This window comes from Megalops cyprinoides, chromosome 19 (genome assembly GCF_013368585.1).
Source record: "Megalops cyprinoides isolate fMegCyp1 chromosome 19, fMegCyp1.pri, whole genome shotgun sequence".
Taxonomy (NCBI): Eukaryota; Metazoa; Chordata; class Actinopteri; order Elopiformes; family Megalopidae; genus Megalops; species Megalops cyprinoides.
Genome location: NC_050601.1, coordinates 25,000,282 through 25,026,953, shown reverse-complemented (window position 1 = coordinate 25,026,953; position 26,672 = coordinate 25,000,282). Strand labels below are relative to the sequence as shown.

Here is a 26,672-nt window from a genome sequence, read left to right as displayed (position 1 = left end):
AGCAGCACCCCTTGCCAGGGACAAATTGTCAAAATTATCAAAGTGTCATTTACTGTGTCAATCCAGGTTAAGTCCAACTGCGTGCAGCAACAACCGCTAGCATCTTAACCTGCAGCCTTCTAGTCCAGTCCAGGTCCATCCGCCCTTCCCCATTTCCCTGCCATCATCTGAGCACTTATAGGAGAACCATGCAAACTCTGCAGACAACAGGGAGAACATTCAACCTCTCAATACAAAGGACTCTGTGAGCACCAGGTAGAAATCGATGGTATTTCATTCCAAGGTTAGGGGTGTTAACAGCTGATCTGTGCTGGAGACAAAAGCTCCACAAATGGTGGAAGGCATCCAGTGCTTCCATATTACCAGGACAATGGCTCCTATGACAACAGCAAACGGAATGGGATAGAGAAACACTTCCTGCAGCTGGTGGAGGGTAGAGGGGGTGGATGACAAATCACGCATCAACCACACGTTTTTGGGATCTTCCTACATAATCTGAAAGCTGACTGGCCAAGCCTGAACAAAATGTCCAGTTTGCTTAGCAGATGTCCTCCTCTGGTGAGGACTGTAGACTATCCATGCACACAGAAGGATGTTTATGAAGGTGTTCAGCTGGAGTGCCTCATTTGAGTAATGTGGCAGTGATCCATTTGAGATTTGAATCTCAGAATTTACGGGCTCAGGTCCAGGCTCAGCCACCAAGCCACACCCTGGCTGTAGCTCAAATGTCTCAATGTAAATTTTGATACTGTCATTGATTTTTGAGTGGGTTTTGCCTCCCTTATTTTTGATGCCAGTGGGTGTGGGCTGAGGTCACCATTCCAGTATTCATTCTTTACTGATGTTATTATAACTGATACAAATAAACAAACTACACATAAGCAGCATAGATGCTTTGAAATAATGCTCCCTGGAAGTAATCACTCAGCTTTGATTAGCTTCTGCAGGTCTTCAGAATGCCCTGGTTAAACCTGAATCTGAGCTGCAGGTTTTCAGTCAGTGACAAGCGGTGTGGCTCACAAAGTTTACACAAACCAACCACAAGCTAGGAAACCCCACTGTGCTGTGTTGTTTTTTAACATTTCTGCTATTCAGTTTGGCAGTGGGTGAAACCATGTCACAATATGGAGTACATATTAAACTTAGCCCATTCTATCTGCCATGCCTGCTTACACTTAATATGGTTCAAGTGCACTGTTCAGACTGAGAGTTTTTGTGTACCTAATAGAAAGAAGAGAAGCTAATACAAACATTTTTTATATGCATACAGTTCCACCATCCAGTCACTACCCTCCAGTGACACTGTGACTAGTTTATCAACTCTTTGAAGGTGAAGCTTTGAAGCTGGCGTGGGTGACCCTATTGGACTTGGAATGTAAGGCAAGTCTCTCAGAAACACAGGTAGTGGTGTTTTACATGTCCTGTTGCGGGCTGCAAAAAAGGCTGATCAAAATATTACGGTGTATGCAACAAAACAGCTTCCTCCTCTCCTCATATTCCCCTGACAAAGACCATGTGACCCGTGTGGGCGGAGCTGCCATGGAGTGATTTATAAATGCTGCAGATGTGTTGTCTAAACACAACAGGCATGACAAGCCTCTATTGTCTGTACGCTGTACCAGCTACAGACCTAACATATGTAAAATGGTGGAACTCTCTACAAAAATATTTTCCTAGAATCCCTGTTCATCCTTTTATCGAAACATACAGTTGTGCACTTTAATATATTCTTTGTCTTAACGTTAATGTCATAATAAAGCGAAATCCGTACCTAATACAATATGCGTTTGTCATCTCAAGTGTTTGCACTTTGGCCGCGTTAGCTGAATGAAATGCTCAATGGATCAAGTGAACCCCGCTGATGCAACCTCTTTGAAATGGGGTGCAGACTCTGCCCAACCAGGACAAAACTACATACTCTGTTCGGTTAATGCAGCACTTTCTCACATACAAATTCCATCACAAAACCCTGAGAAAGTCTGAAACTTAGAAAGCTATTCTGTACTTGAAAAACATTCATTTCAGACAGGGGATTATTTTGAAAAAAAAAGACCAGAGTGCAAATAAATGTGTGAAGAGGATGTGAATTTCCTTTAAAAAAAAACAAAACAAAAGATACAGCACACTGACTGCATTGCATGCATTATACACTATTTCTGGATAGCATGTTTTATCTAGTAATTATGCTGGTGCATGTACACTTTCACTACATAGTGTTAACACAACTGCATATGACTAAGCCATAGGATAAACGACTGAATTGTGTGGTACAAGGATTATACACATTATGCCCTTTATCAATGCTCTGCTGAGACTCACTGTAGGTGCAGAAACCTCTCTCTCTGACCACAACATTTGCACCTTGCCTGTGGTTCATCCTGCTTTGTTTGGACAACATATCATTGGCCCTGACATAATGTTTCTAAGCAACTACCATGATTATAAAATAGAGCTAATGAGGCGTTGACTGAGGTGACGGGGGCAGTTTCTCTCAAGGTGACATCTTTGAAATCTTTACAGCGCAATGTGATGAGCCAAACTCTGGGATGGCAGCGAGATATTCAAAATTCCAAAATGATTTGCTTAGACTGGCTTGTTTATGGCCAAGGGTATAGGGTCCATGGTCCATGCTGTCTTTGCAATAAATGCTTATCAACGTTCTCAACTAAAAGAAGTGTAACCTGCAGATACTGTCAGATACAACTGGAATAACAAACGCTTGACATTCTTTCCTTTTCAATAGGCGACAAAACAAGCCTTTTGGCAAATGGTATTGAAATAAATTGATCTTGATAAATTTATCCTCTATTTAATACTCAGTGGCTTTTCGGTGGCTTATGGAATGTTTGTGCTAGTACTAACACAATCCAAGTGGTTAGCTGTATAAATGGATAACACCTAAATATTGTAAGCTATGTAAGTTGCTCTAGATAAGAGTGTCAGTTAAGCAAACATGATGTGATATCGCAGTTGCTGTTCCACTATGTATGTAGTACTTTGAGGGAACTGGCAGAACAAATATGGAAGTATTAATTTTCAGTATTGTGGAGAGTGTTAGCTGGCATGAATAGGCAGTGGCTTTGTGGTCCAACTGCTGAAACGCCATGACAGTCAATAACCAGTGATGGGAGAGCAAGACTTCAGAAACCCCAGAATAGGTGGCGCTAGTCATCACAAGTCATCAGTGACTCACCAATTTGGGAAGATTACAGGCTTTCTCTATGGAGTGAGTTGATAGGTTCTTACGGATCGGTTCTTGATAGCACCTGATACCTCCACCAGTAACAAGCCGTACTATCCAACCACGAGCCGAAAGAAACGTGGTGATAATTACTGCAATGGCAAAATTGATTCTGTGCAACAGGGAAGCAGTCAAATGGCGACGTTGCCAAGTCTTCTTTTTGCTCTTGTTTTCAAGGTCGACACTCCATATTATTGATTATTATTTAAGCATGCTTTTGATAAAAGTGTTATTACTGAAGCTGTTATTAAGTGGGGATGGGGCTGCTGAAATTTGTCTGTTATCCTTGGACAAATGCCAGTAACTGATTGGTCCTGTCCAAGTCACTGGCCCTGTGCATTAAAATGAGAGTAATGAACACGAGAGCATAACTACTGCACCGTTGATTAGAGTATTACTGTTAGTGTAATTATTTCTGAAGAGGATGTACCATCTTATGTGAGGAAAGTCTCACAGTCCTCTAAATTAGATTTGTTTGTGGGGACAGCAATTTTGGGAATTGCTGGCGTAGATCTAGACGAAGGGGATCTACCTTTGCCTGTGTAAGCATATTATCAAGGTTAATAACATTAATGTGGGTTGACCTGATTAAATCCTACCTCTGAGCTTAACAGAGGTATGTCTAAGACCTGCTGCATTCAGCGGGGGGAAAATTTTCAGCCAGACACCGTTTCCAAGGCTGTTCAGCTTCAAAAGCTGTGGAATTTGCCAGCTACCCTTAGTTTCAATCTTTAGCTTCAACCCTTGGGATCAGGAGGTGCAACCTGATGCATTGTGCACAGGTTTGGATTACATAAAGGGTGCCCGGAGGCTGTATATATTACCTAGTGCAGGGCACAGCTAGATGACCACACAGTATTTAATTCCAGGCTTGCATGTTTCAGACAGGGATGGAACAGTTGGCTGCTGGGAGCGATTAGAGAAGTCATTGAGCCGGCCTGCTCTTTGATTCAGGGACACTGGGTCCTCCTGAGAGCTGCTGGTGTTTCATCCATTGACAGGGCAGATCTGGAGATTCCTTCATTCTTTCTCCCCTTACATTCAGTTACTTCCTTACAGCCCCAACCTCTTACTCTCCCCAACAGATACAATTACACGTAATTTCTTTCCACCTGTTATATTCAGGACACTTGTCATAATGCTACATTTAGACAGTTTTTAAGAGAGTTTTTTTTTTGTTTTAAAAAATAATTATTTAGAAATTGTTGTTTGTAGGGTTATTATTATTAAAAACAGAAAACAGCTAGAGACCTTATGTTGTTTTGTTGTAAAATTGTGTTTACACTTTTCAGCCACTGTACTGAGCACTGGACCCATTCATTCCACTGCTGCGGTAGGAAAGGTTTGTTTTGTTCGGTTGCCATGGATTCATTATGGTGGTTTTATCTCAAGAGTGACATCACAATGCTGTGACTCAAAACCCCAGCACCTGCCACGCAGATAGCCCAGGTGAAAGGTCACAGCAAAAGGCCAGTTCAAACCTGTGAAGCCACCTGCTTCAAATAATAATGACTGAATGACTTCAGTGAGTGCGTGAAAGACAGCAGTGACATCAGAGGAACACCATATGAAAGGGCTGTTCTAATTCAGTCTGCATCTAAACTGACAATGAGAATATGGAAGAGATATATGTATCTCTATATAACACATATTTTGATATTTTTGATTGTATCACAACATATTGGTGTATATTGCCAGAAATGTATGTAATTTATGCATTTATATCCACTTTCATAGTTATATTCAAATACTGTATTGTAGAATGCATTTTACAATGAATATCATTTGCCTTATATTCTACAATATAGTCATAAACTGAAATTATGAGTAACACTATCCCAACATACTCCAAGAAAAATACTGCAGTTATGATTTAAAAAATTATATCATCATATTACTCACTAGATGAATGATTTCATATTTTATAATGCATGGCTTTTCATGAGGGAAAGCCTACATATTTATGCGCACACATATATTTGCAGGCCTACATCCTTCACTCACCCTAGTTGGCCAAAAAGCAAATCTGAAGGAAGTGACATTCTTCCTGTGTGTCCATTGACTTCCGTGCACTCCAGTTTATCGTAATTACTGCTTAGCTTTTGCGCAAACCAAACAGGACATATCACCTGCTTGACACATGAGATCCAAAAATAGTCTAAAGAAAAGGTAGAAGGGCAGGATTATAAAAAAAAAAAAAAAAAGCCTTTGGTTCACATCTCATGTTTCCGCTGGAGCTGTTTGGTGGGGTTTAACAATACAGAGGAAGCGGATTGAATTACCCCCTGAAGAGGCTGTGGGATTGGAATGACAGGGGCGGTAATGACACTGCCGTGCTGTCGCACGCTGCTGCTGTCCCTGCACTTACAGCCTTGTGAGCCCGGAGCGGCGTGCACACCTCACACGTCTGCCGAAAGCGGAAACTATCCCCCGCCAAACTGCACAGTTCTGACACGGTGTAGGTACTCTAGGAAACCTGTTAAACTCCAGAGAAAAGCACTATTATAGCCTGACTGTTTTATTGCATGATGGCCTCAGTGTCTTAAAGTTTCTCAGTACAGGTGTAGACTATAAGACAGTTAACATATTTGGTACACAGTAGCTAATACCTGTAACTTGCATTTTTTATGAAACGCTGCCCTCCGTGTCCACACAATCTATTGTCTTTTCCTGTGTTGGTGTTTCCATATGGTAGGTGAGATCACTCTTTTGAATTAACTGTTATTTCTTTCTGAAAGAAACTTCAGGATGAACAGAAAACAGAAACATTCACTGCAATTGCAATAGTCTTATGTTTAACACAAATATTTAGACCTTGTAGAGACTGAGGTCTATATTCAATCCATCCACTCCACTCACCTGCAAGGCTTGAAATTACAGGGCTACATGTCTGAATCCCATGAGGGCAACATACTTTAATCTGAATTGCTAAGGGAAATATGCAGCTGTATAAATGGATGACATATGAAAAATGTCACCTCTGTGATTAAGCCTGGTTTGGGGTGTTTCTGAATCAAGAAAATATTTGCTAAAATTGCAGCGCAAGTAAATTAAATCTATTTAAAATGTTAGTGTTCTTGTAGCATCAGTGGTGAAAAAGACCTGTGCCCACCGAGTTACGCTTTCTGAGACATGGGCGGACTTTTAGACTCATTGGGGTGTCAGCAGTGACCAGCTGCTGGGTCAAGAGAGGATACTGTGCAGTAGTACCAATGTTTACACTATATGGATATGTGAATTTGCTATCTATCACCAGCCCATCCTCATGGTATAAAGATCAGTGAATCTGTGCAGCACCTGCTCCGAAACCTCTGCCGTAAATGAGCTTTCATTGAATGGCAATCTAGTGACCCCATCTGCAGTGAGGGAATGGAGGTGCACCCCCCGAGCATTATTTAAAGGTTATCAGCCCCTCAGCTGGACACAGCACTCAAAAGCTCCTTATCTCAAGCTGATAGGGAGACCATTCCCAACAGCGCTTGCTTTTCTCAATGCCACTGCAAAGAAGAGCAGGTCATCATTAGTGTGCTGCTCTGCTGAACAGAGCTGAAGGCAGCGAACCAATAAAGGGCAGATTTTCATTTGAGCAGCAATTATGTGTGATAAAAATTAGAGTTTGCTATCTGATTTAAAACTATCCACTCAGCCTTGATTCATTCTTGATTCGTCGATTTTAGCTGGTATGATATGTATCTACAATCATCTTCAATAGCCTGTATACTGTAAATCTTAAATACTGTATATATTCACTATATACACAATATCTATGTATGAGGCTGAAATTGAAATGTATGTAGAGTGCTTTACTCTTATATGGACAAATATAGTTTAACTGGTTAGATTTGCCCTTCGTCAATGAACATTTACTTAAACCAGGCTGATGAATACAATTTGAACAATTATAACTTACACTATACTTCATTAATTATTTCCAAAAGTACAAACACAGTTTCCATCTACTGCTTCATAAATTACAGCAGGACTTTATGCTTTGACTTTTATGCAATAAGCTTAATTATCTGTGTGAAACTGAATCGCTGAAACTAAAATCCTGTTCTGAATGGCAATTAATAGGCATTGTGCCCCATAATGAATCATTGCCCATGTATGTGCCCATCACTGTTTAGCTAGAAGGTCACTCCGGTATTATCTGCAAGTGTTTGATCATGGCTGTGGAATGACCAAGACACCTGACACGGGACACAGTAGAAGGTCATTGAGCTCGATATTAAGGATTTATTGAAAAGGCCGCTATATTTAAACACCTGCATTTACATTCTCAGTATTTATTCAACAAGCTCAATTACAAAGCATTAGACTGCTCGTAAAGATCTCAGCTGCAAACTCGCAAGACCCCGTTACTTCCCTGCAGCATCACTGCAATCGAATCTGTTGCATGCAGTGACCAAACAACGTTGGCTGACCAACTGTGAGCAGTGGCATCACCATGGCAACGCTCCCACTAAACACTCGATGTCTCTGTGTTCGTAATGATATGTTCTCCATACTCTGGGAGGATTATCCTGATCTGGAACACAGCCAAGTGTTAGCCCAGCAACTCAGGACAGAGTAAGGTCAGGCTCTCAGAGCCAGATCGCATCCTCAACAGACGAGAGAATAAAGCAACATGAAAGAAAGATTCCTATGGATGTAAGTGAATAACACAGCTCAGACTCAAACCTGTGTCTGAGCTGTAGGGCTTAATCTTAGCTGGCTGGGCCACTTGGGAGCCTGTATAATATTTAGCTGTTAACCCAATTTATTGTGCATGGTGTCCAAAAAGCTACTGTTAAATGAATGTTGTTTGGATCATTGAACAATTTTGTACAATGAAAAATATTGGAGAGGTTTTGGATACAACCATATTCAGATACTGATTGTGAATACATGGAGCTCCAAATGGCTCAGTCATCAAGCCACTCTGCTAGAGTACAGGCTGGGCTGTGCCATGCGCTGATGGTGACCGAGAGCCAACTGTGGTACAACAATTTGGCTTTGCTCCACTGGGGATAGCAGTGAGCAGGTCGGACAGGGTCCCCTCTTTATGCCACACAGCTCTTGGGCACCCCGCCACTCACTGGGCACCTGCAAGTTGCTTGAATGATGGCAGCGGAGTAGCTCCTATCCTTCAATTAGCACCCAATCCACTGTAGTGCACTGTGGGAACTGTAGTGTGAAAAATATTCATGCTGGAATGCAGGGGTATTGGGGGGACTGTATTCGCCTTGCTTACACTATCATTAGTGCAGAGGTTGTTTTGGTAAGACAAGCCTGAAAGAGCGCAATTGAGAGTCACAAAAGGCTGGGTGAAAAAGGTTAAAAAAATGAAAGATCATGATTGTACTCATAGGTAGCAAGTGTTTTATCGCTGATAGAATGTCAATATTTCATAATGATATGTCCTAATCTCAGGTGCATATCATAAACAGCCAGGTAAAGTCCAAATTCTTTCTAGTTATGTTATCTCTGTTTTTGTAAGGAATATATAAGTATGCCATGTTTACAGCAATGTGATCATTGAACCTTCCTTATCTAATGTCTCTTGGGCTTAAGTGTTTAAAGCATTCGCAGAAACAGCATGTTCTCCAGCCACAATATCAGGGAGAAAAAATACAATAGAAAAATATAATATAATAGAAAATAATAGAAAATGTGCCCAGTCATGAACTGTATCCTCTCTGTGGTCAGGAGGAAGTCAGGATTTTAGACCATACTGGCTGCAGCAATCATCCTGGGGAAATGACTGGGGATACTTTTACACCCATTTTGTGCTGAAGAGACCATGCTGAGCTAAGCCATGCTGGAATGCAGCTTGGCTTCGTTGATTAGGCTTTGTTGGTATTCCATTTTACTCTAGTATGTCACAAGAATTTGAAAAGTGTGAGGAAAATACCCACCAACTCACTGCCTTTGAAAAACCATATTTTGTTCACATTCTCAATAAGGAGATACCGTTTTAAGTGAACAGCTAACCCCTTTTATAGGTAATAAATGTATTGCCAGCATATCCAAGGATAAGGGCAGGAGTTGCACACCTGTATCGCTAAAGAGGACAGATATAACACTTGACAGACACATTACAGGGCAGTACAGGGCCATGTGGAGGCGTACACAGTCCTTTGCCAGCTAACTCGATTACTGCACCTCATGGAACACAGACAAGAAAACCTCCTGCAGCCTTGTCATCGTGATAGCTTTAGAGCTGACCGACCTGACTTTACCACACAGTTCACTAGACTAGCTCTTGGCTTACCTGTTGTCAGGGCAACACCAGACTGACATGTCATGAAGCCAAACTGACATGACTATTTCTTGTTCGGCTCAATAGAGAAATATTGTAAAAAAACCACCGTGGACCAGAACCTAGCAAGCCAGCCCATGCCCAACTCTACTTAGTGGGAAAGCTTTTCAAGACTATTTGTTAGAGGGCCCCAAGACTACCATCAGTTAGTCCTTTTAGATATATTCTAAAGAGAATAGATATTCAGCTCCTGCATTCCTTCTGTCCTCCATTTACCAGGTACCAATGGGTGATAAGAGTTTTCGGAATGGTATCTATTCCTGTGCTAGCTACAGATATTCTGTTTTAGACTGCACCCCTTCAAGAATGTTAATAATGAGCCAGCAAATCAGAGCACTCCTAGCTTCAGCAGCGGCCTGCTCTGTGTGCTCTGGTGTAACTGACAATACACGTGCAAAAATGTTGCTACACAGTCCTCACAGATGCGGACAAAGCCAAGGCTCCATTCAGTGGAGCTGTGAATTAGTCCTTGGCAATATCAACCAATCATCTCCCTGACAGCCCATTTTCTCTGAAGACACAGGGAAAAATAAATTGGCATCAGTGTCTTTGACCACAGCATGCTGTTACACATGTAGATGCCAATGGGCATTTATGATCAGGGAATAGGTATTTAAAAACGTTGTAATAAAAGTCTGAGCTGTAATCTAATGAGTAGAGGCAAGGCAAAGAGTAGGCATGGCTATAATACTTCCATAGGAACAGGCAAGATCACATGAGGCCATTGTGAACAAGACCATTAACATGGAAAGTGGAACTTTTTTTCTGTCTACCTCCTGGAATTAATGATCTCAACATGTGGAATCCCCTCGCGACCCCTCTGAATGAACATCAGAGCTGTTAGAATCACGGTGATGGGGTGTCACTCCACTGCACCATTAAGGCTCTCAAGGAGAGGTGAGAGGTGCAGCCCCCTGCCACCGCGGAGGTCTGGAGTAGCATTCAGCGTGCACCTCCAACAAGTTTAAGGATCTTAACGATCCACTTCATCCCAGGCGGGTCTGATGCTAACCTCCGCCTCAATTAAAATTATTTTCAGGCACGTTCAGGCCACAGCGGGACACGTTTAATCACCCCTCATCTCCACATTCTGGATACAGCTCTCTAAAGACAGTGCTGTGGGAGGTGGAGGTGGAGGAAGAGGATGGAAGGACATCCATTCTTTGCAGCTGTGATTCATTGTGAAGTCAGAGGTCAGAGGTCACCCGAGGGACTCACCCAGCTCTCGGGAGACCGGTGACACTGCGGCGTTTTCCCCGATCTTCGAAACGGCATCAAAGTACACCTTCCCAGCGAGACACATCGCTGAAAGAGGACAAATCACATTAAAGTACTGACTTGGTGTGGATTTTCTTTCAAACTTGTGCACCAGAGTTAAAGTAGAGGGAAAATGCTGTGGTTTTGCTTAAAGAATGTATTTGCTTTATGTTTAGTTTTCTATAATTAGCATTAGCATTAATGACAGAAACCATGAATTCCAGTAATCTCAGACCACATGGCATGCTGGCATTCTGATGTGCTGAAATGTAAAATTGAGCTAGATCAATGATATATAATTCTATCAGAATTTCAAAACCTTTAGAGTATTACTACTTTTTGTTAAGATCAGGGATGAGATTTTGGAAAGACTAGTTAATATTGTATATTCACTCAGCAATTTTCTGTTCCAATCTCTAGCATTCTGGCAGATATGTTTGGTGCAGTGAACAACTGTCAGCATTGAAAAGATTTAGTGTTAAGTATCTCAGATCATTCATTGAGTTATACCCTTTACATTCAATGAAAGAAACATTTTAGTAATCGTAGTCATTTAAGGAAATAATTTAATATTTAAACCAGGAGATTACCAGATTTTAAAGAGCTTCTTCAATGGTCTATTTGCCATTAGCAGCATTAATAACAAATAAACCATTTCATGTTTAGATGTGTATATATAATTGGTTCTATGCTCCATTACATGCTAGGTGCAACACACAATATTGCAAGAATGTCCTTTAAACATGTACCTGAACAGTTCTGCTAAATCAGTTCACACATGAGTCAGGGGTGTCTGCAGGCAGATAAACAGTGATTTTTGAAGATAAAGCTGAAATGATCACTCACCAGCCACTGCCTTCTCGTAGTTCTTTCCCAGGGTGACCAGGTTCCGCAACCCGGGGTTGAACTGTTCCATGACATTCTGCCAGGACAGGGCAGACAAGTGGAGAAGACATGTCAGTTTGGGATGATCACATAGGCCTCTCAGAACCAACAAGCAGGCACTATTTGCCAATACTCTGTAGACAAAGGGGACAGCTGAGGGCTCAGTGAGATTATAACAAACACACTGTCAATGTGTATGCTTCTCTGTGTGCCGTGATTCCTTCACAGGGCCCTCATAAACAATGCAAACACTCTACTGAGCATAGCAGTAACACTTCTGAAATAATTAGGAAGTAAGCTCAGTGCTTGCTGTAGTGGATACACTGTTTACATGTAAGATATTATCTCTGTCCTGGACGAGGATGTGTAATCGCTCTGATGGATGCCGCAGTCATTATTATCATTATTATTTTCACTTTGCTTGGCAGATGGTCTCACCCAGAACATCTTACATACTTACATTTTAACATATCGTCCATTTATGTATGTACGTGTATGTTGTACTTTAGCAATTCAGGTGAAGTACCTTGCTTTAGGCTTCAATATAATGTCTGGGTTGTGAAACCTCAACCTTCTTCTTAGTCAAGCTCCCCCAAACACTACACCATGCCTCACACTCCACTCCTGCTCTTCAGTGGCATGAGGGTAATATTTCCATATGGATGGTCACAAGGGAATAGTATCCATTTATAGACATATTTGCTTTCCTTATGTCTGGAGTCAATGACACACTTTAGGATTGCTTGTAGAAGTGAGAGGGAAAGACAGTCATAAGAATACGAGATGGTGAGAACAAACTTTTGGCTTAAGAGTGAATCTAGAGTGAATCTGTCACTGTTGTGTTTGGTCTCAAAGGATCTAAGGAACTGTGACACAACCAAAAGCCTCTGAAGGGAATTTTATGTATGAATAACTCATGTACAAATACTTTCTAACATCAGTATGGAAATTTACTTTATACCAATTTCTATCTGTACTGCTAGGGTCTGTCGACTGAACTTGGTTATCGCATCAACACAGTCATTCAGGCTTTGACGTGTACAAATTGACTATCGTCACAGACCGCAGACCTCACAGACAACATCTAACTGCAGCCAAAAGGACTCTAAAGAAATGAACTGTCTTTAATGGAATTATGTTGAAAGGTCAGCTGTATTTTTGTATACCTAAAGTGAAGAAGTCTGTCAGTTATTGCCAGAAGATGATGGAGAGGTAAGGAAACTGCATAGCGATGAGCAAACCAAATGGTCACTGAATCTCAGAGCTCAAAGAACAGGGCCAAGGATATTTTAAGAAACTGACATAATTTTGGTCTATGTACAGGCTGGTACAATGTATGCATGTGGCTCTTAAGGATAATCACTGAATATACAGGGTAGACAAAATAATGTAAACACCAAATAGTAAATGAATATTTTTAACTAATAAAGAGTTAGGATGCCCTTTGCCTTCAGAACAGCTTCAATCCTTCTTGGAATGCTGTCATACAGGTTTTGAACAGTTTCTAGTGGGATATTGGACCATTATTCAAGATGGAAAGTCTCTTTTGAGAGATGAAGGAGGTGGAAGTCTATTCTGCACTCTACATTCCCGGATTTTCCATAAAGATGCAATAATGTTTAGATCTGGTGATTGGGGAAGCCATGGAAGGTGTTTAAGTTCATCCCGGTGTTCATGAAACCACTCTTGAATCTGTTTAGCAGTGCATATGGGGGTGTTATTGTTGTGAAATACAGGAGCATTTTGAGGAAACAATGTTTGCAACGGTATACCTAGTTGCCTAAAATGCATTTGTATTCCTTGACCATAATTTTACCGTGTGGAGTAATAATCAGACCCAATGACTTTCGTGAGATGGCTAACAATACCATAACAGATCCACCCCCATGTATATGAGGTGTGAGCAGGAAATGTGGGTGGAAGGCTCCCTTTGGCCATCACCAAACATAAACCCACCCAGATGTACAAAAATTAGTAAAAGACCGCTCATCAGACCGTACCACTTTGACTGCTCAGAAGTCCAGGTTTTGTGCTAATTACACCAGGTTATGCATTGCTGTACATTGAACCTGGCTACAAGCAGTTTGTAAAGGCACCACAGTTTTTGTGGAGACTGGGTCATGGAGGTGTAGATTCAGTTCTGTGGAAACTTTTGGAGGTTGATATGTTGTGGTTTTTAGTTTATCATGTTAAATGTCTATCCCTGACTGTGAACTTTGACTTGCGGCCACTGTTTCTTGTTCCTGATTCAGTTTTCCCTTATTCGGTGTATGTCATCTTCATTTTTGACACTGTTCCCTTCGCACCCACAATTTGGACACTAATTATTTGCCCTTTTTCACATGTCAAATGTGTAAGATCTCTCCTGTTGCTTTAGAAGCTCACTTATTAAAGTGTTGCTTTTAAAATGTCTTTTAGCAGACACATATTGCTAATTAGTATTTACATTAATATGAAACGTGTAGACTTCAAAATACGAGTCATTTTTCCTTTGACGTTCCTATTGTTTTGTCTACCCCCCCCCCCCACCCCCACCCCCCCACATGTAAACAAAAACATTTACTGTTTAAGCTAACATTTTATCACAGTTTTCAGCTGTTTACTATGATTACTATTTACTATGTTGTTGTTTGTTTGCTCCTTAGTATTTAGCACATCTCTCCATGGTTTGGATGCACAGGCAGCTAAATTAGTAAATTAGAAAACAATGCATACTGTGTGCAGTTGAGGCCTATGACAAAATTCGATCCTTTTTGGAAACGTACGTCCAATTAGCACATTTATAGGTCACTCCTCCTGTGCCACCTCCTTGAGGAACTATGGTGACGTTTGTAACAATCTAATTCACCTTTTTTGGGAAGACATCTGGGAATAATAAAGGCCATGATATTATCCATCCAGGCCCTGATGTTAAAGGAACAACACAAAGTATGGACTTGGCCTTTGGCTAAGCTTAGCAATAAGACTTTTTGGATGTGTGTCAATCAATTCTGGCTTTTTTTCTAGACTTAACTAACATCTTATACAGTTTTCCGAAGTGGAGAAGAAGCACCAAATGCTATTGCTCTCTATTCAGCTGAGCCCTATCCTCTGATAGTCTGACCCAAAGTTGCAATGAATTGTACTGTAATGGTCTGAAATCTGACAGCCAATTTGATCACGACTCCCCAAACCCCACGACATACACTGTCAAGTCGGCTTACTCAGGGGAATTTCTTTCCAGTGTCCAGGGCTCCATTCCAGAACCTTGGCTCACTCACTAGGCTGGTCTCTGATCAGGGCTCAGCAGGCATGCTCTGGCTTTCACTTGCTAAGCACTGATCAGAGCTCAGAGGTCAGCATTTCCGAGGGTGGGTGGGGGAGTGAGGGAGTGGTTCAGAATGCAAAACTTGTATTGTAACAACCAAGGGCAGAATGCCAAAGAGCAGAGCTATGTTTGTTTTTCCTGGGTGTATATGAATTTAAATCTACCCTGTGAAATCACATGCAACAAATGAGCTTAAGACAAAATCAAAGATACAGAAAAGTTAGCGGGGACTGTAAAGTGCATTTCTCAGCCCTAAGCCATTTCGCCCTCCTGACTGCACACTGTAATGTACAGCACTGCATTCATTACCCTCTCTACAGGAATATGGATAAAGACTGTTATATACAGATCCATAAGACACTGCAACTGGGATGCTTGCATGGATCCAATGAAAACCAATGGAAACCACATGGAAAAACAGCCAACAATTACTGTTTTAATTCCATTTGCTCTCGGAGCTTAAGACCAAGGTCTTGAGCTGAGGAAACTAATCATACTGTTCTTCTGTCTTGAGGAGGCCACACCACTTTCTGTAGCGGGGGCTGCAGATTCCATGACAAAATAAAAGAGTAAAAGAATTTTAAACTGTAGATACAGCTAGAAATAAGCACTCTAATTCACTCTGAGTGAAGCCTTCGCTTGCATCTGGAGAAATATGAAAATTTTGGTAGTACTCATCAGTTAGCCAATCTAACATTATTTGCAAGTTATTCGCCAGCATGCGAGCCAGTTACATCCTGTGTGTCTGAATAGAAGTGCTGAAATTAAGAGTGGTACATTAAATGCTAAGCAAAGTGTGTATGCAGGATCACTGGATCTTGTTTTTTGCCTTTACCCCAAAACCGAGAAGGTAGGAGTACGGCATGGGGTCAGTCATAGTGCCACACCCCTGGAGCAGTTTTTGGGGTAAAGTGCCTTGTTCAAGGGCACACTGGCACCCTCTGGCAGCAGGGACAGGAACCTACAATCCTCCAGTTGCTTGGCAAGGGACCTACCCACTGCCATCCTCTTTAGCGTCATAAATGAGTCAGTGCCACAGTACATCCTTTATCAGGGCCAAGCTGCCTCAATGGTTATAGACTTGCCAAGATCCAAGCCCCAAAACACCAGTATTTGAAAGACATTGATGTAAGGCAAAGCCATCTCCTAAAAACAGTCTCTTCTCACTTGCGGTTTCCCCGACTATACTTGTGGTGGTACATTTGGTTTCCCCGGGGGTACAATGTGAATGATTGTAACCCCCTGTGCATGTGTCCAGGTGTACATGTGTACATCTTTTCATGGGAGTTGGGGGGAGGTTATAGGGTTTGACATTTATTACTGATTGGGACATTTACATTTACATTTATTTATTTTGTAGACGCTTTTATCCAAAGCGACTTACAACGCGGGGCAACTGGATGTACCAAGCACAGAAAGCAAAAGTACCAAAGTGACAGCCAAACCAGTAAGTGCTCAGTGCATCCTGCAGGCAAGCACTTTCCTTGGGGTTTGCCTCATTGTGAAACATCCCTCAGTTCCCTCTGAGAGTGAAATGTGGTCTGGCATGTCCCTGCTGTGTCCCATGGCCATTTCAGTGCTACCTCTCTGCAAGCAGGAGTCTGTACTGCACGTGGCGTACAAACGACAAAAGCCCTGGGGGAGGTTTTCACTTGCATTCCGAGCGCTGCGGAGATGGCGTTCGGCCACCTGAGAGGGAGGTCCAAGACCCATCTGTCAAGACCTGCCAGGTAGCGACAGGCAGGGGCGAGTGAGGCTTCATGAGTGCGAAAGTGGGCGGAGTCCTCCTGTGCTGTCAGGTTTGAACCAATCACAATAAGTGATTGACAGCATACAGTAGCTCCACCCACAGTGAAGTTAATGCAGCTCAACTCACTCACCCATTCCTGCTGTTATGATAACCTGATCAATATGCCCCCCTCCCCCCCCCCCCCCCCCCCCCCCCCAAAAAAAAAAAAACGTGAGTCCATCTGTCCGATCATTTGCAGTAACCACAACAGCCTGCAGAGGGAGATGGTGAACAGCGGCCAGCTGACACGGGGCAAAGCAGGGACCACTCACAGGGCACGGTGCAGAAATCCTCACTGGATAGATAATGAATGGAAAAACCCCAAAGCCTGTATTTTAAATATATGTGAAAATATTCTGCAGATATGAAACTCAGTCAATGGTCCATTTTAGTATATTGTGGAATACAGTATGAGACTGGGGAAGTGACAAATAATGGTCTAAGCTGTACCTTTATCACCTTATTAGCTCATAATATCACCAATTGGCAGAAGCAATGCTACTCTCTCTGGCTCTTCTGAAGGATCTCATGACGTGGGTTTTTTGCTCTTTTAAGACAATAAAGAGGTACTGGTGCTTAGACCTTTGGTTCAAATCCTAGATGGGGTTGAAGCCTTACTCATAACCTCACAGAACCAGAGCAACACGAAGGGTCATTCACAGGAGATAAACCAGTGCAAAAAAGCACCTGGTGAATACATGACCATCCCAGTACTAGAAACGTATTCGCCTGCAAATGGTAAATCAAAATTACCTAAGCCAGGTCCTGTTACAGTCTTATGGAGGGGAGGGGAGTTGTTACATTTATTAGAGAAGGTTTAAAGAACACAGTACCTTTGATGTTACTTATGGGTCAGGTTGGTGGGCTTTTCTTACACCTGTTCACCCATCAGTGCTGATAATGGCGTTCCTCTCAGCACACAGTCCACTAGTGAGTCACAGAGTGCTGGCTACTGAAAGACAGCTCTTTAAGGGGTTTTTCAGATTTACATAAATGACACAAAATAGTTTTGCTGCCAACTCTTTTCTCTTTTCTATTGTCTACTTTCTATGTCTACTACATATCAGAACCAGACAGTTGTCTGAATGAAACAACATTTGGCTTTATACAGAACGAAAATGGCTGGAATGTTTATGTGAGCGGTGTGAATTGAATCGCTGCATAAAAATAAAATGAAAACGATGGACCTCGATTTAATTCCTATTCAGACTGCCAGGGAAAAACACACTCAGGCTAAATGCTCCAGGAGGCAGCAATGTCTGGAGGGTGAGTTGGATCCCTCATCATAGTCTCCTAAAGCCACAGGCTATTGTGCTTGCAGTTTGTAAATGACATCGTTGTTCACATAGATCGATGTTATTCTAATCATTTAATTAACCTACATAGATAGTATCCTGTGGACTGAGGTGCACAGCAAGAGCTCCAGGCATGAACTACACCTCTAGCCTGCAGCCACACCACTTCCACTGGGAACTAAAGTTTCCATATTCCATGGGAACACTAGTACTTGTTAACATGTAATTGACACAAATGCCCAGTGACCCCCTTTTCATTTCCTAAGTCACACCCTCCTGCCCTGTCAATCCTCAGGTGAAGGTGGAGATAAGGGGTGTGCTAACCAATGCAGATGTGTCTCTTCAGAAGATGGAACATACCCATTCCAGCAACAGCATGGCCGCGTGGGACATTATATATAACTGTGAATTGCACATAAAATGCAGTACAGAAAATGTGACGCAAATGCAGCACAGGATTCTGATTCTAATAATTGTGAGACATTTCCAAAAACAAACAAAAACAAAACACAAAAAGTTGAACATCTGGAATTCAACAGGAAGTGACCTCAATCAAATAACTTTTCTGCCCTTCATGAAATGACTGCCGTTTAGTAATCAGTATGACATCCAATTACCAGGGAAAACAGATATAGGAGAAATGGTGTGTGTGTGTGTGCACGCATGCGTGTGCACGTATGTGTATGTGTGTATATAGTACACATATGAACGCCTACTTAAGGCTATTTCCCTCCACCTTTACAACAGAATAAACAGCGCTGGCTGAAATTCATGTCCTGAAAAGGAACAGAAGGTCGTCCTCTGTCATTTGCTTGTTATGTTCAGTTCATTTAATGTGAGCAATTAATTTGTTTCAGTTTTAAAGTTTCAGTGGGAAATATGGAATCCTTCCTTTTCACTTAAATACATGCACAACATACACATCATCTACCAGTTTTGATTCTTTTCAGTTTACCTGTTTTGTGTCTTTCTGGGATGACAGAGGTGATTTAAAATGCAACCCATGACACACACACACACACACAGAGAGAGAGAGAGAGAGAGAGAGAGAGAGAGAGAGCAGAAGCAAATACCACAAGAGTTATATATCTTAACAAATAAACGGTCTTTGTTCTCAGTGTCGTCTGTCAGGTGATTCTGTGCCGCAGGTTGGTCCTCCCTGGCCCATCGTCTGCCCATTCACAACATAAAGTGTATGAAATACCTAATATGTCATTGGAACCATACATATGCATGTATGAATGCTACTATTGCTGCGCGTGGCACTGGTGGTGATAATAAAAATGACAATAATAACAACTCCAAAAACAACAATAATAATCATAATCATAATAATAATTTGGCAGACATCCATATCTAGGGTGATGGTTTAATAGGTAATGTGTATCTGTGGTAGGATATGAGGGTGTAACACTATTGAGTACGCCGTGTAAAATGCGAATCACTAGTGGGAGTTCAAGCGCGCTAATTTATTTCACAGTTTCAATTCCTTGGTGCGCGCGTGGCTTTTGTGAGCGTGTGCACTTGAAATAGCAAGACTAATTTGGCATGACAGCTCGTGTATTTCCAGTCCCGCTTGTTAGGACCGGGTATTCCATGCACATCAACCTGGTTTGACTAGAACTAGACACCTGTAACCATCGGCAAAGCTGAAAGTAAAAGAGTGTAGGCACTCTTTAGAAATAGATGCGCTCTCACCGGATTAGGGCAAGCCAGTAGTACTCATGGCGTGTGCACGTTCATAAACACCTTGTCGCAAGCGTCAGGATTTCACGTTAATGTTATTAAACCACCGATGAAACCCACTGTTTCGCGAAAGGCATATCCCTTTCGGAATGCCTAACGCACTGATCACGGTGTCAGTTGAATTAATGACGACAAAATGAGCAATTTCATAAATCCGGGCAATGCAGACGTCCTAAGTAAACTCGACGATCCAAGAACTTAGCATAATAAACCCCATGGTATTGCGCTATGAAAATGACATCGTCCCAAATGACAATGGTAACTTTATTTGCTTACCTTGTAGGTACTTTCGGTCAGCTTACTAACTTCTTCTGGGTCCCTAGACATACTTATATCCGTTGTGGAGCCGAATTTCAAATGGCACAAACGAGGGATTTCACTGCAAGACAACTGCAACGAAACGAGTCTGAGTGTATATCCAAGTCTTCACAGCGGGATCAATTCCTACATAATACAAGAGTGCAAGTGTACCTCGGTTAGGATATTCCAAAAAATTATGAAAACAGTTTTACAAGACGCGAGGTTGAAGGAATAGCGCAGCCGTACGCCTACGGCCAATGCGGCTCGAGAGCTGAGCTGTCAAACTTGTGCGTGTGCGGCGGTGCGGAGGCAGGGCGGAAAGGTAGGATCGGCGACGTCACGCTTGCCCCGGTGCAGTTTCGCTGCTGCGAAAGGTGAGTCTCTGGTCGGATGCCGCGGTCGGGCGCTCCCCGGAGGCGGCACGAGCAACTTTCAACTGTCCCGAGCCTCCGGTGCTGAAGTGACACCTACCGCTCGTTCGTGATCATCCCTATATTTTAATTATTTAGGCTACTTTCTTATTTTGTTCGTCGCAGGCACCTTGGAAACACATTTGCAGTCGCGCATTCAGCATTACTCACAGTTCCGTGTGGCTAGAGCATTTGGAGTGCTAAATTACTAAACAGAGTTTAAATAGGCTAATGATAAGTCTGAAAACTCACTCATAACGATGATTTAAGTCACCCCCCCAGGAAACATTCGGCTACTACAAATTAAGTTTGTGTTTGTTTTATTCATAGAAATAATATACACACATTTATTTACATCAAGAAATTGACTGCTTTAAAAGAAGTATTGTTTCCATAGATATAGCATGTCAACGCTCGCTGTTTGCAATTCGCAACATACACAAAAGCATTAGTCCGCAGCATCATCACGCCTGTAACAATTGCTGGCATTTCAGGACATAGAGCGCCCTCGTGTGGTGAGTAAGCATCCTTCACGTTACTTCACAATACTTCACGACCAGAGCACAAATACTTTATAATAAATAACAGTGCTAAGATCTCGAGCTTGAAAGTTTTTAAACCTCATAATATATTGCTCTGTATATCATCTCTAAGTTTTAAGGCTGAAACGTAATTTACATTACCTATTTAACATACATAATTCGTATGTTAATGACTATGAACCGTAAGAATTAATCGTAAGAATTACGATTAATTAAGAATTAGAATCACAGCTAACCGCCAGGTTATCAGGTTTCCAAAAGAAAAAAACAACAACAAAAAAACCCCAAAGTACTCAAACGCAACCCTATGTTTCTGTCACTGTCAATGGAGAGATTAATCCAGTCTAATGGCAATTAAAACATATTGTACATTTATGACACATTATATAAATGCACATATTACATTTTTCATATAAAAGTACAAATATAAAGAATATTCTACAGCAAATGCAAAAGACTGCATACTGAACATGAGATGATAATCTTCCCTTTCTTATTGCCATAAATTTGCACTTAATATGTGTTCCCTAAATTTTTTTTCCCCTCATAAATATGTTACCATATATATATATTAACTACTGCTGTACAACGGGGAGCTGCAAAACATTTGATTGCATATCGAAATGCGGACGCAAATTCTCGCTCAGTGATATGCAAAATACTCTCGGCAATGAAGAGCGTGAAGTTTTAGCAATGCTGGCGGCCTTCATCATCGCAAACAGTGCAAAAATCACGCACGTAGACTGTGTTTCCTCCTTGAAAAAATCACAAAAGACGAATAGATGGGGCTGCAATGCGAAAAAAGTTTAAAATTGCATATGAACTACTGTATCTCTGAGTAAAAGCGAACATCCAAGCAGTCATTTTGACCAATACAGGCTTTCATTCACGGTAGTTCCATCTCCTCCCTCAGCGTGGCGCTAAAAGCCAATACATTTAGTGTCCACAGACAAAAGCAATGACCGCATTTGCATTATCACTGCAGGGGGCTTAAACCAGGTGAGGTCCGCTCTGACTGTTCTGTGTGGGTGGATGTTTGCAACACCAGTCTCAGCAAGAGGAGGACTATGGGGGTTTACTTTCGGGATATGACATATGCACATATGATGCTGCTAATCACTTTGCTTGTGTACTGTTGCGCGAATTAATTAACATGCAGAACAATGTCGGAAAGCTGTAGGGCCCCGATTCCGCCCCCGCCACATGCGTATTCCCAAGCAGCTCTCCGTGGGCGCGGTGTGCTTTGGTATTGTGGCGAGGTGGGGACAGCTGCGGGGCTGAAGACAGCTAGGTGCACCTGGCTAACGTCACTGGCACGTAGCTGCTTACTCCAAAGCAAGTCTGTAGCCTCCCCCATAGCGCAATGCGCGCCCAGTGATGCTGTGCTGTAACGATTCGTTTTTAATCTTTTATTTAGATTCATGCTGGAGACTCCTCGGGCTGAATTGAGTTCTCACTCAAATGCTCTCTTTCTCTTTCTTTGTGCTCCCGTGCATGCGCTCATGCACGTGTCATGTCTCTGTGTTAGTGTGTGTCTGTGTGCCAGTGTGTGAACACTCTTGCATGCATATGTATATGCATATGTGATTGTGTGTGTGTGTGTGTGTATGTGTGTGTGTATCTGTGATTGTGTGTGTTTTTTTTTATGTGTGTGTGCATTTCTGTTGGCTGGTCAGCTTCGACCTTCTGTTATAGTTACTGAGACAAAGCCCAAAGACCTGTGAAGCTATAGAGTAGTTTCTTTCTTCTGTGCTTACTCCCTATGGATGACTGGTTCCAACCACTCCTCTGTCACTCCAGGACGCCTCCTTTGACCCAAACCTACATCCCACCGGGGACAAAAATATGCAGCTTCCTGTTTTTCTCACACTGACAGTGCGTTTTCTGCATCATTTCATCAAAAATTCCATAAGCAGACTTGTTTACTTCAGATGTTTCATAGAGCCAGCCCAGGAAGGATGGCAGAGTGCGTCCTCTCTGTGCTCATAAACTATCTCTAATCACACTGCACAGCATTAATATTAATCCTTTCTTTGGTGTCAAACCCCAGAGGCAGAAACCTGACTCACTTCCCCCGAAACGTAATCCTGTACGCCATCGTTCTGTGAATCTTCGTACCACATACTCCGTTCACAGGAATTACTCATTAAAGAATCACTGCCTCAGACCTTTATAGTAATATCCAATCAAGATTTCCACTGAAAAGTGACATCTACTAGAAAGTGACACCCGGGACAGTTCTGTCGATTTGTTATGGCTAACTTCACACAAAGGGTTAACCTACTCATCTACAATCAAAACTAAAAGAATGTAGATATATATCCAATGATCTTATTGTGGCTTGTGTGAACAATGACCTTGAATATGACTGAAGTCTGACAACAACATTTAAAAATGGCTTGCTAATTTGAGGTTCTGGTGGCTATATTAACTGTGAAGCCATATCAGAAGAGACATATTGATGCATATTGGCTCATCACAGGATACAGATCCATTTCAAAGAGAAAGATGTCATCTTAACAGTGACTATTACTAATGAGTCGTCCGTATAAACAATGACACACTTACATTTATAACATTTTATATTACAAATGAAGAAATTTTCAGTGTGATTAAAAACCCAATCATATCTGCAAATGGACCACATTCAGATCCTCCTCTCAAGCTAGTTTGGATGGGCCACATGAGGCAAAACTTGCCAGTGTGAGAGACCCAAATGGGCGGAGACACACAGCTAGCTGGGTGGCCCAATTGGTCAGCAGGAGGCGCTGAATTGGCAGTCGATCAGCTGTGGTTCAAAAAAACATGGCAACAAAAAAACAAAAAAAAAAAACAAAGAAGCTGTCCTTTTGTACCACCACCCACAGACAGATGGGAGACTCTTTGCATCGCGGGCCTGGACTGTTTGGCTGTTGCTATTGGCCTGTTTACACAAAGGAAAAATTTTCACAGTAGTGATCCCCGTCCCTTCACTGCCTTCCTCTCCCTGCTGTATCTTTGGTAGCTTGAACTTGTAGGACAGTAACAGTAGCCAGGCTTTTTCTGAGATGTGGAAGGGAGGGGGGGTCTTTGGGGGGTCAGTGCTGATGGTCAGTCATCCATCAAATGTATATATGTTCCATTGATCAACAATGATGGGGAGCCCATAACAGGAGAACAGATTGTCCTCAATTTGTAGGGGTGGGTAGGTAAACCAGGGTCCCCCCTGCTCCGCTCTCAATGCCCTGGGACTCACCTTGACACCTTTGAGTTACTCTGATAGCAACAGGATGTGCTTTTCCAGCTGCGTTGTGGGACTTGTAGTGTGAAAAACAATTACAGTAGGCATGCATGTGTATGAGAGGATTACACACATTTGCATTTAGTTGTTTAGCAGACTCTGTTATCCAAAGCAACCTAAACAGGATACAGTTCTTATGTGTTATCCATTTATAGTGACTAAGTCAATTCTAGGTCAATTACATTGCCCAACAGCAATCAAATCAGCAACCTTTGGATTACAATCCCTGCTCCTTTCCACAACACCACACTGCTGCTGTAAATATACATTTGGTTGCTTAGCAGATGCTATTATCCAGAGCAGCTTACAAAGGTCACAATTATTGCATCTTATCCATTTTGCCCTGCACTCGTACGTGAGGTCAGTGGTTGTGTGTGCTGATGACAAGCTTAAAATGCAGAACTGACAACCACTAAAAGTGAGGTGACAAAGGGGATGAATTCAGAAAAACTGATCCATTGAACTGTGCCCTGCTCAGTGTAATTACTGTCGAGCGCTCTGCTAAGCACAACCCTGAGGACAGAAGGTGAGAAGAAAGCTGTCACAGTCGTGACCACAAGGTATGACCATCCCCAGGAATAAAGACTATTAAATCAGTTACAAGGGTACGTCTGTATGAGTGAAGAACAAGACAGGGAAACATTCAACGGTCAATCACATTTCAATGTATGTCTAAGAAAAAGGCTGCAAACACATGAAGGTACTCACAGGTACAAATTTTACTCACTACATATGTCAGTTCATGCACATTTTTGAACACAGCCCTAATTAAGCCTGAATTACTAATTAAGATTCAAGAGGAGAATTTTTAGACAATCCCCACACAATGAACAAATGTCTCCCATCCTCCAGTACAAAAAACCCACTCACCACTTCCTTTTTGTATCGGTTTTTCATGGCATCCCTCCTCCGCCTCATCTCCTCTTTATTTCTATTCTTATGCATGATGTCCATAAGGGAGGGGTCAACTCCAAGCCAAAGAACCGTACCCCTATACCCGCATCGACAGCAACGCCTCTCACTGTATTAAAATTCATATCTACTGAGCTTAAAGTATTTGTAGGTTGACCACTCACAACCGACAGGTTTGCCCACTCTACTTCACACACAATAAAGGGGCGCTTTTCTGAAAAACCTCGCTTCCTCAGTCAACAACGTTTCCTCTGTTTTTTCCAAGTAGCTCAGCCTTGTGCTTTTTCATTGCAGCATGCAAAGAGAATGCAGTGCTGTGAACATTTGCCTTTTTTATTTGCAATGCTTCATTGTAACTCTCTCTTTAGTTAGCCCTGACCCTCATCTCGAAAGCCAACAGGAGGGTTGAGACAGGAGCAGGACTCAGTGACAGTGAGATGCTGGATAAACAGACAAATGCAGTGTGGGCTGATCGATTTTTTTTTTTTTTTCAAATCAATGAATGGGAATAAAAAATTCATTACAGCTTACATAATCTGCCGCAACAAAATGGGGGTGAAGGAAAAAAAAGTATGCGCATGCAAACACGGAGACAAAAGCGCAGGTAGACCTTTAGCCAGTAAAGGAAGGCCGTGGGTCGTCTGCGACTTTGTTCACCTGCCATAACGCGGCTCGAGGTGCCTGGCCAATCGGAGCATTAAACGAGGGGAGGGGCTGGAGGGAAAGCTGCCTGAACCCTGTTGGACAAGGTTGCATCTATTCACCTAGAGTTCTTTCTCAAGAAAGGCAGACAAAGGAGACTGGTGACAATAGAGGCAACCAGCAAAAACAGCCATTTAAGAATAAACGACTGACTACCACAGTGATTAATTGACTTCAGCACTTTTGGACTGGAGTTCTTTTAAGGACCACCAAAGTCAAGAAGCTGACCGGTGTGGCATGAAGCTATTGTCCTAAAAGTGACTCAGCACTTTGAACAAATCATGGCATTTTGTTGAGGCAAACATAGACTTGATTGGTTCACAAGAGTCAGTAACTGACTGATGCTAACTGATGCTAACTAACATGCTAACTAACATGACCCATTGAGGGGTTCATGAAGCCTCGTTTTCCCATCTCAAGACTGAAATACTGATCAAGACAACCACAGTATAATTTAGCTGGCTTGAAAAACTAGAATACCATTCTTCCTATTCCTTATTATTCTATCCAATTTTCTGTATGTAACTTATCTGGCTATTCAGCTATACTTTTGAAACTTGGCTAATACCTTCAAGAAGTATGAGATTGCATTGCTTGTTCTATTTGTGTCAATATCTAAAATATTTTTGAGGTATTTGTGATTTTACATTACAAATTTTACATACAAATTATCTAATTGACCAGCATGTATAGAACGTTCAGAAT

General features: G+C 42.0%; 1 protein-coding gene across 2 annotated transcripts in view; it reads right to left on the bottom strand.

The window, feature by feature from the left end:
* Positions 1–20,422, bottom strand: part of baiap2l1b (BAR/IMD domain containing adaptor protein 2 like 1b) — a 42,813-nt gene extending 22,391 nt beyond the window's left edge. Inside the window, exons 1-4 of one of the 2 annotated variants that reach the window (XM_036552934.1) lie at positions 20,293–20,422; positions 20,098–20,211; positions 11,646–11,721; positions 10,761–10,847 (exon numbers count right to left, since the gene is read on the bottom strand). In XM_036552934.1, the coding sequence (XP_036408827.1) occupies positions 10,761–10,847; positions 11,646–11,721; positions 20,098–20,148 (214 nt within the window). In that variant the 5' untranslated portion in view covers positions 20,149–20,211; positions 20,293–20,422. Of the gene's footprint in view, positions 1–10,760; positions 10,848–11,645; positions 11,722–20,097 lie in introns of both variants that reach the window. The other variant, XM_036552933.1, reaches the window with a different exon arrangement.
* Between the last annotated feature and the right edge of the window lie 6,250 nt (positions 20,423–26,672).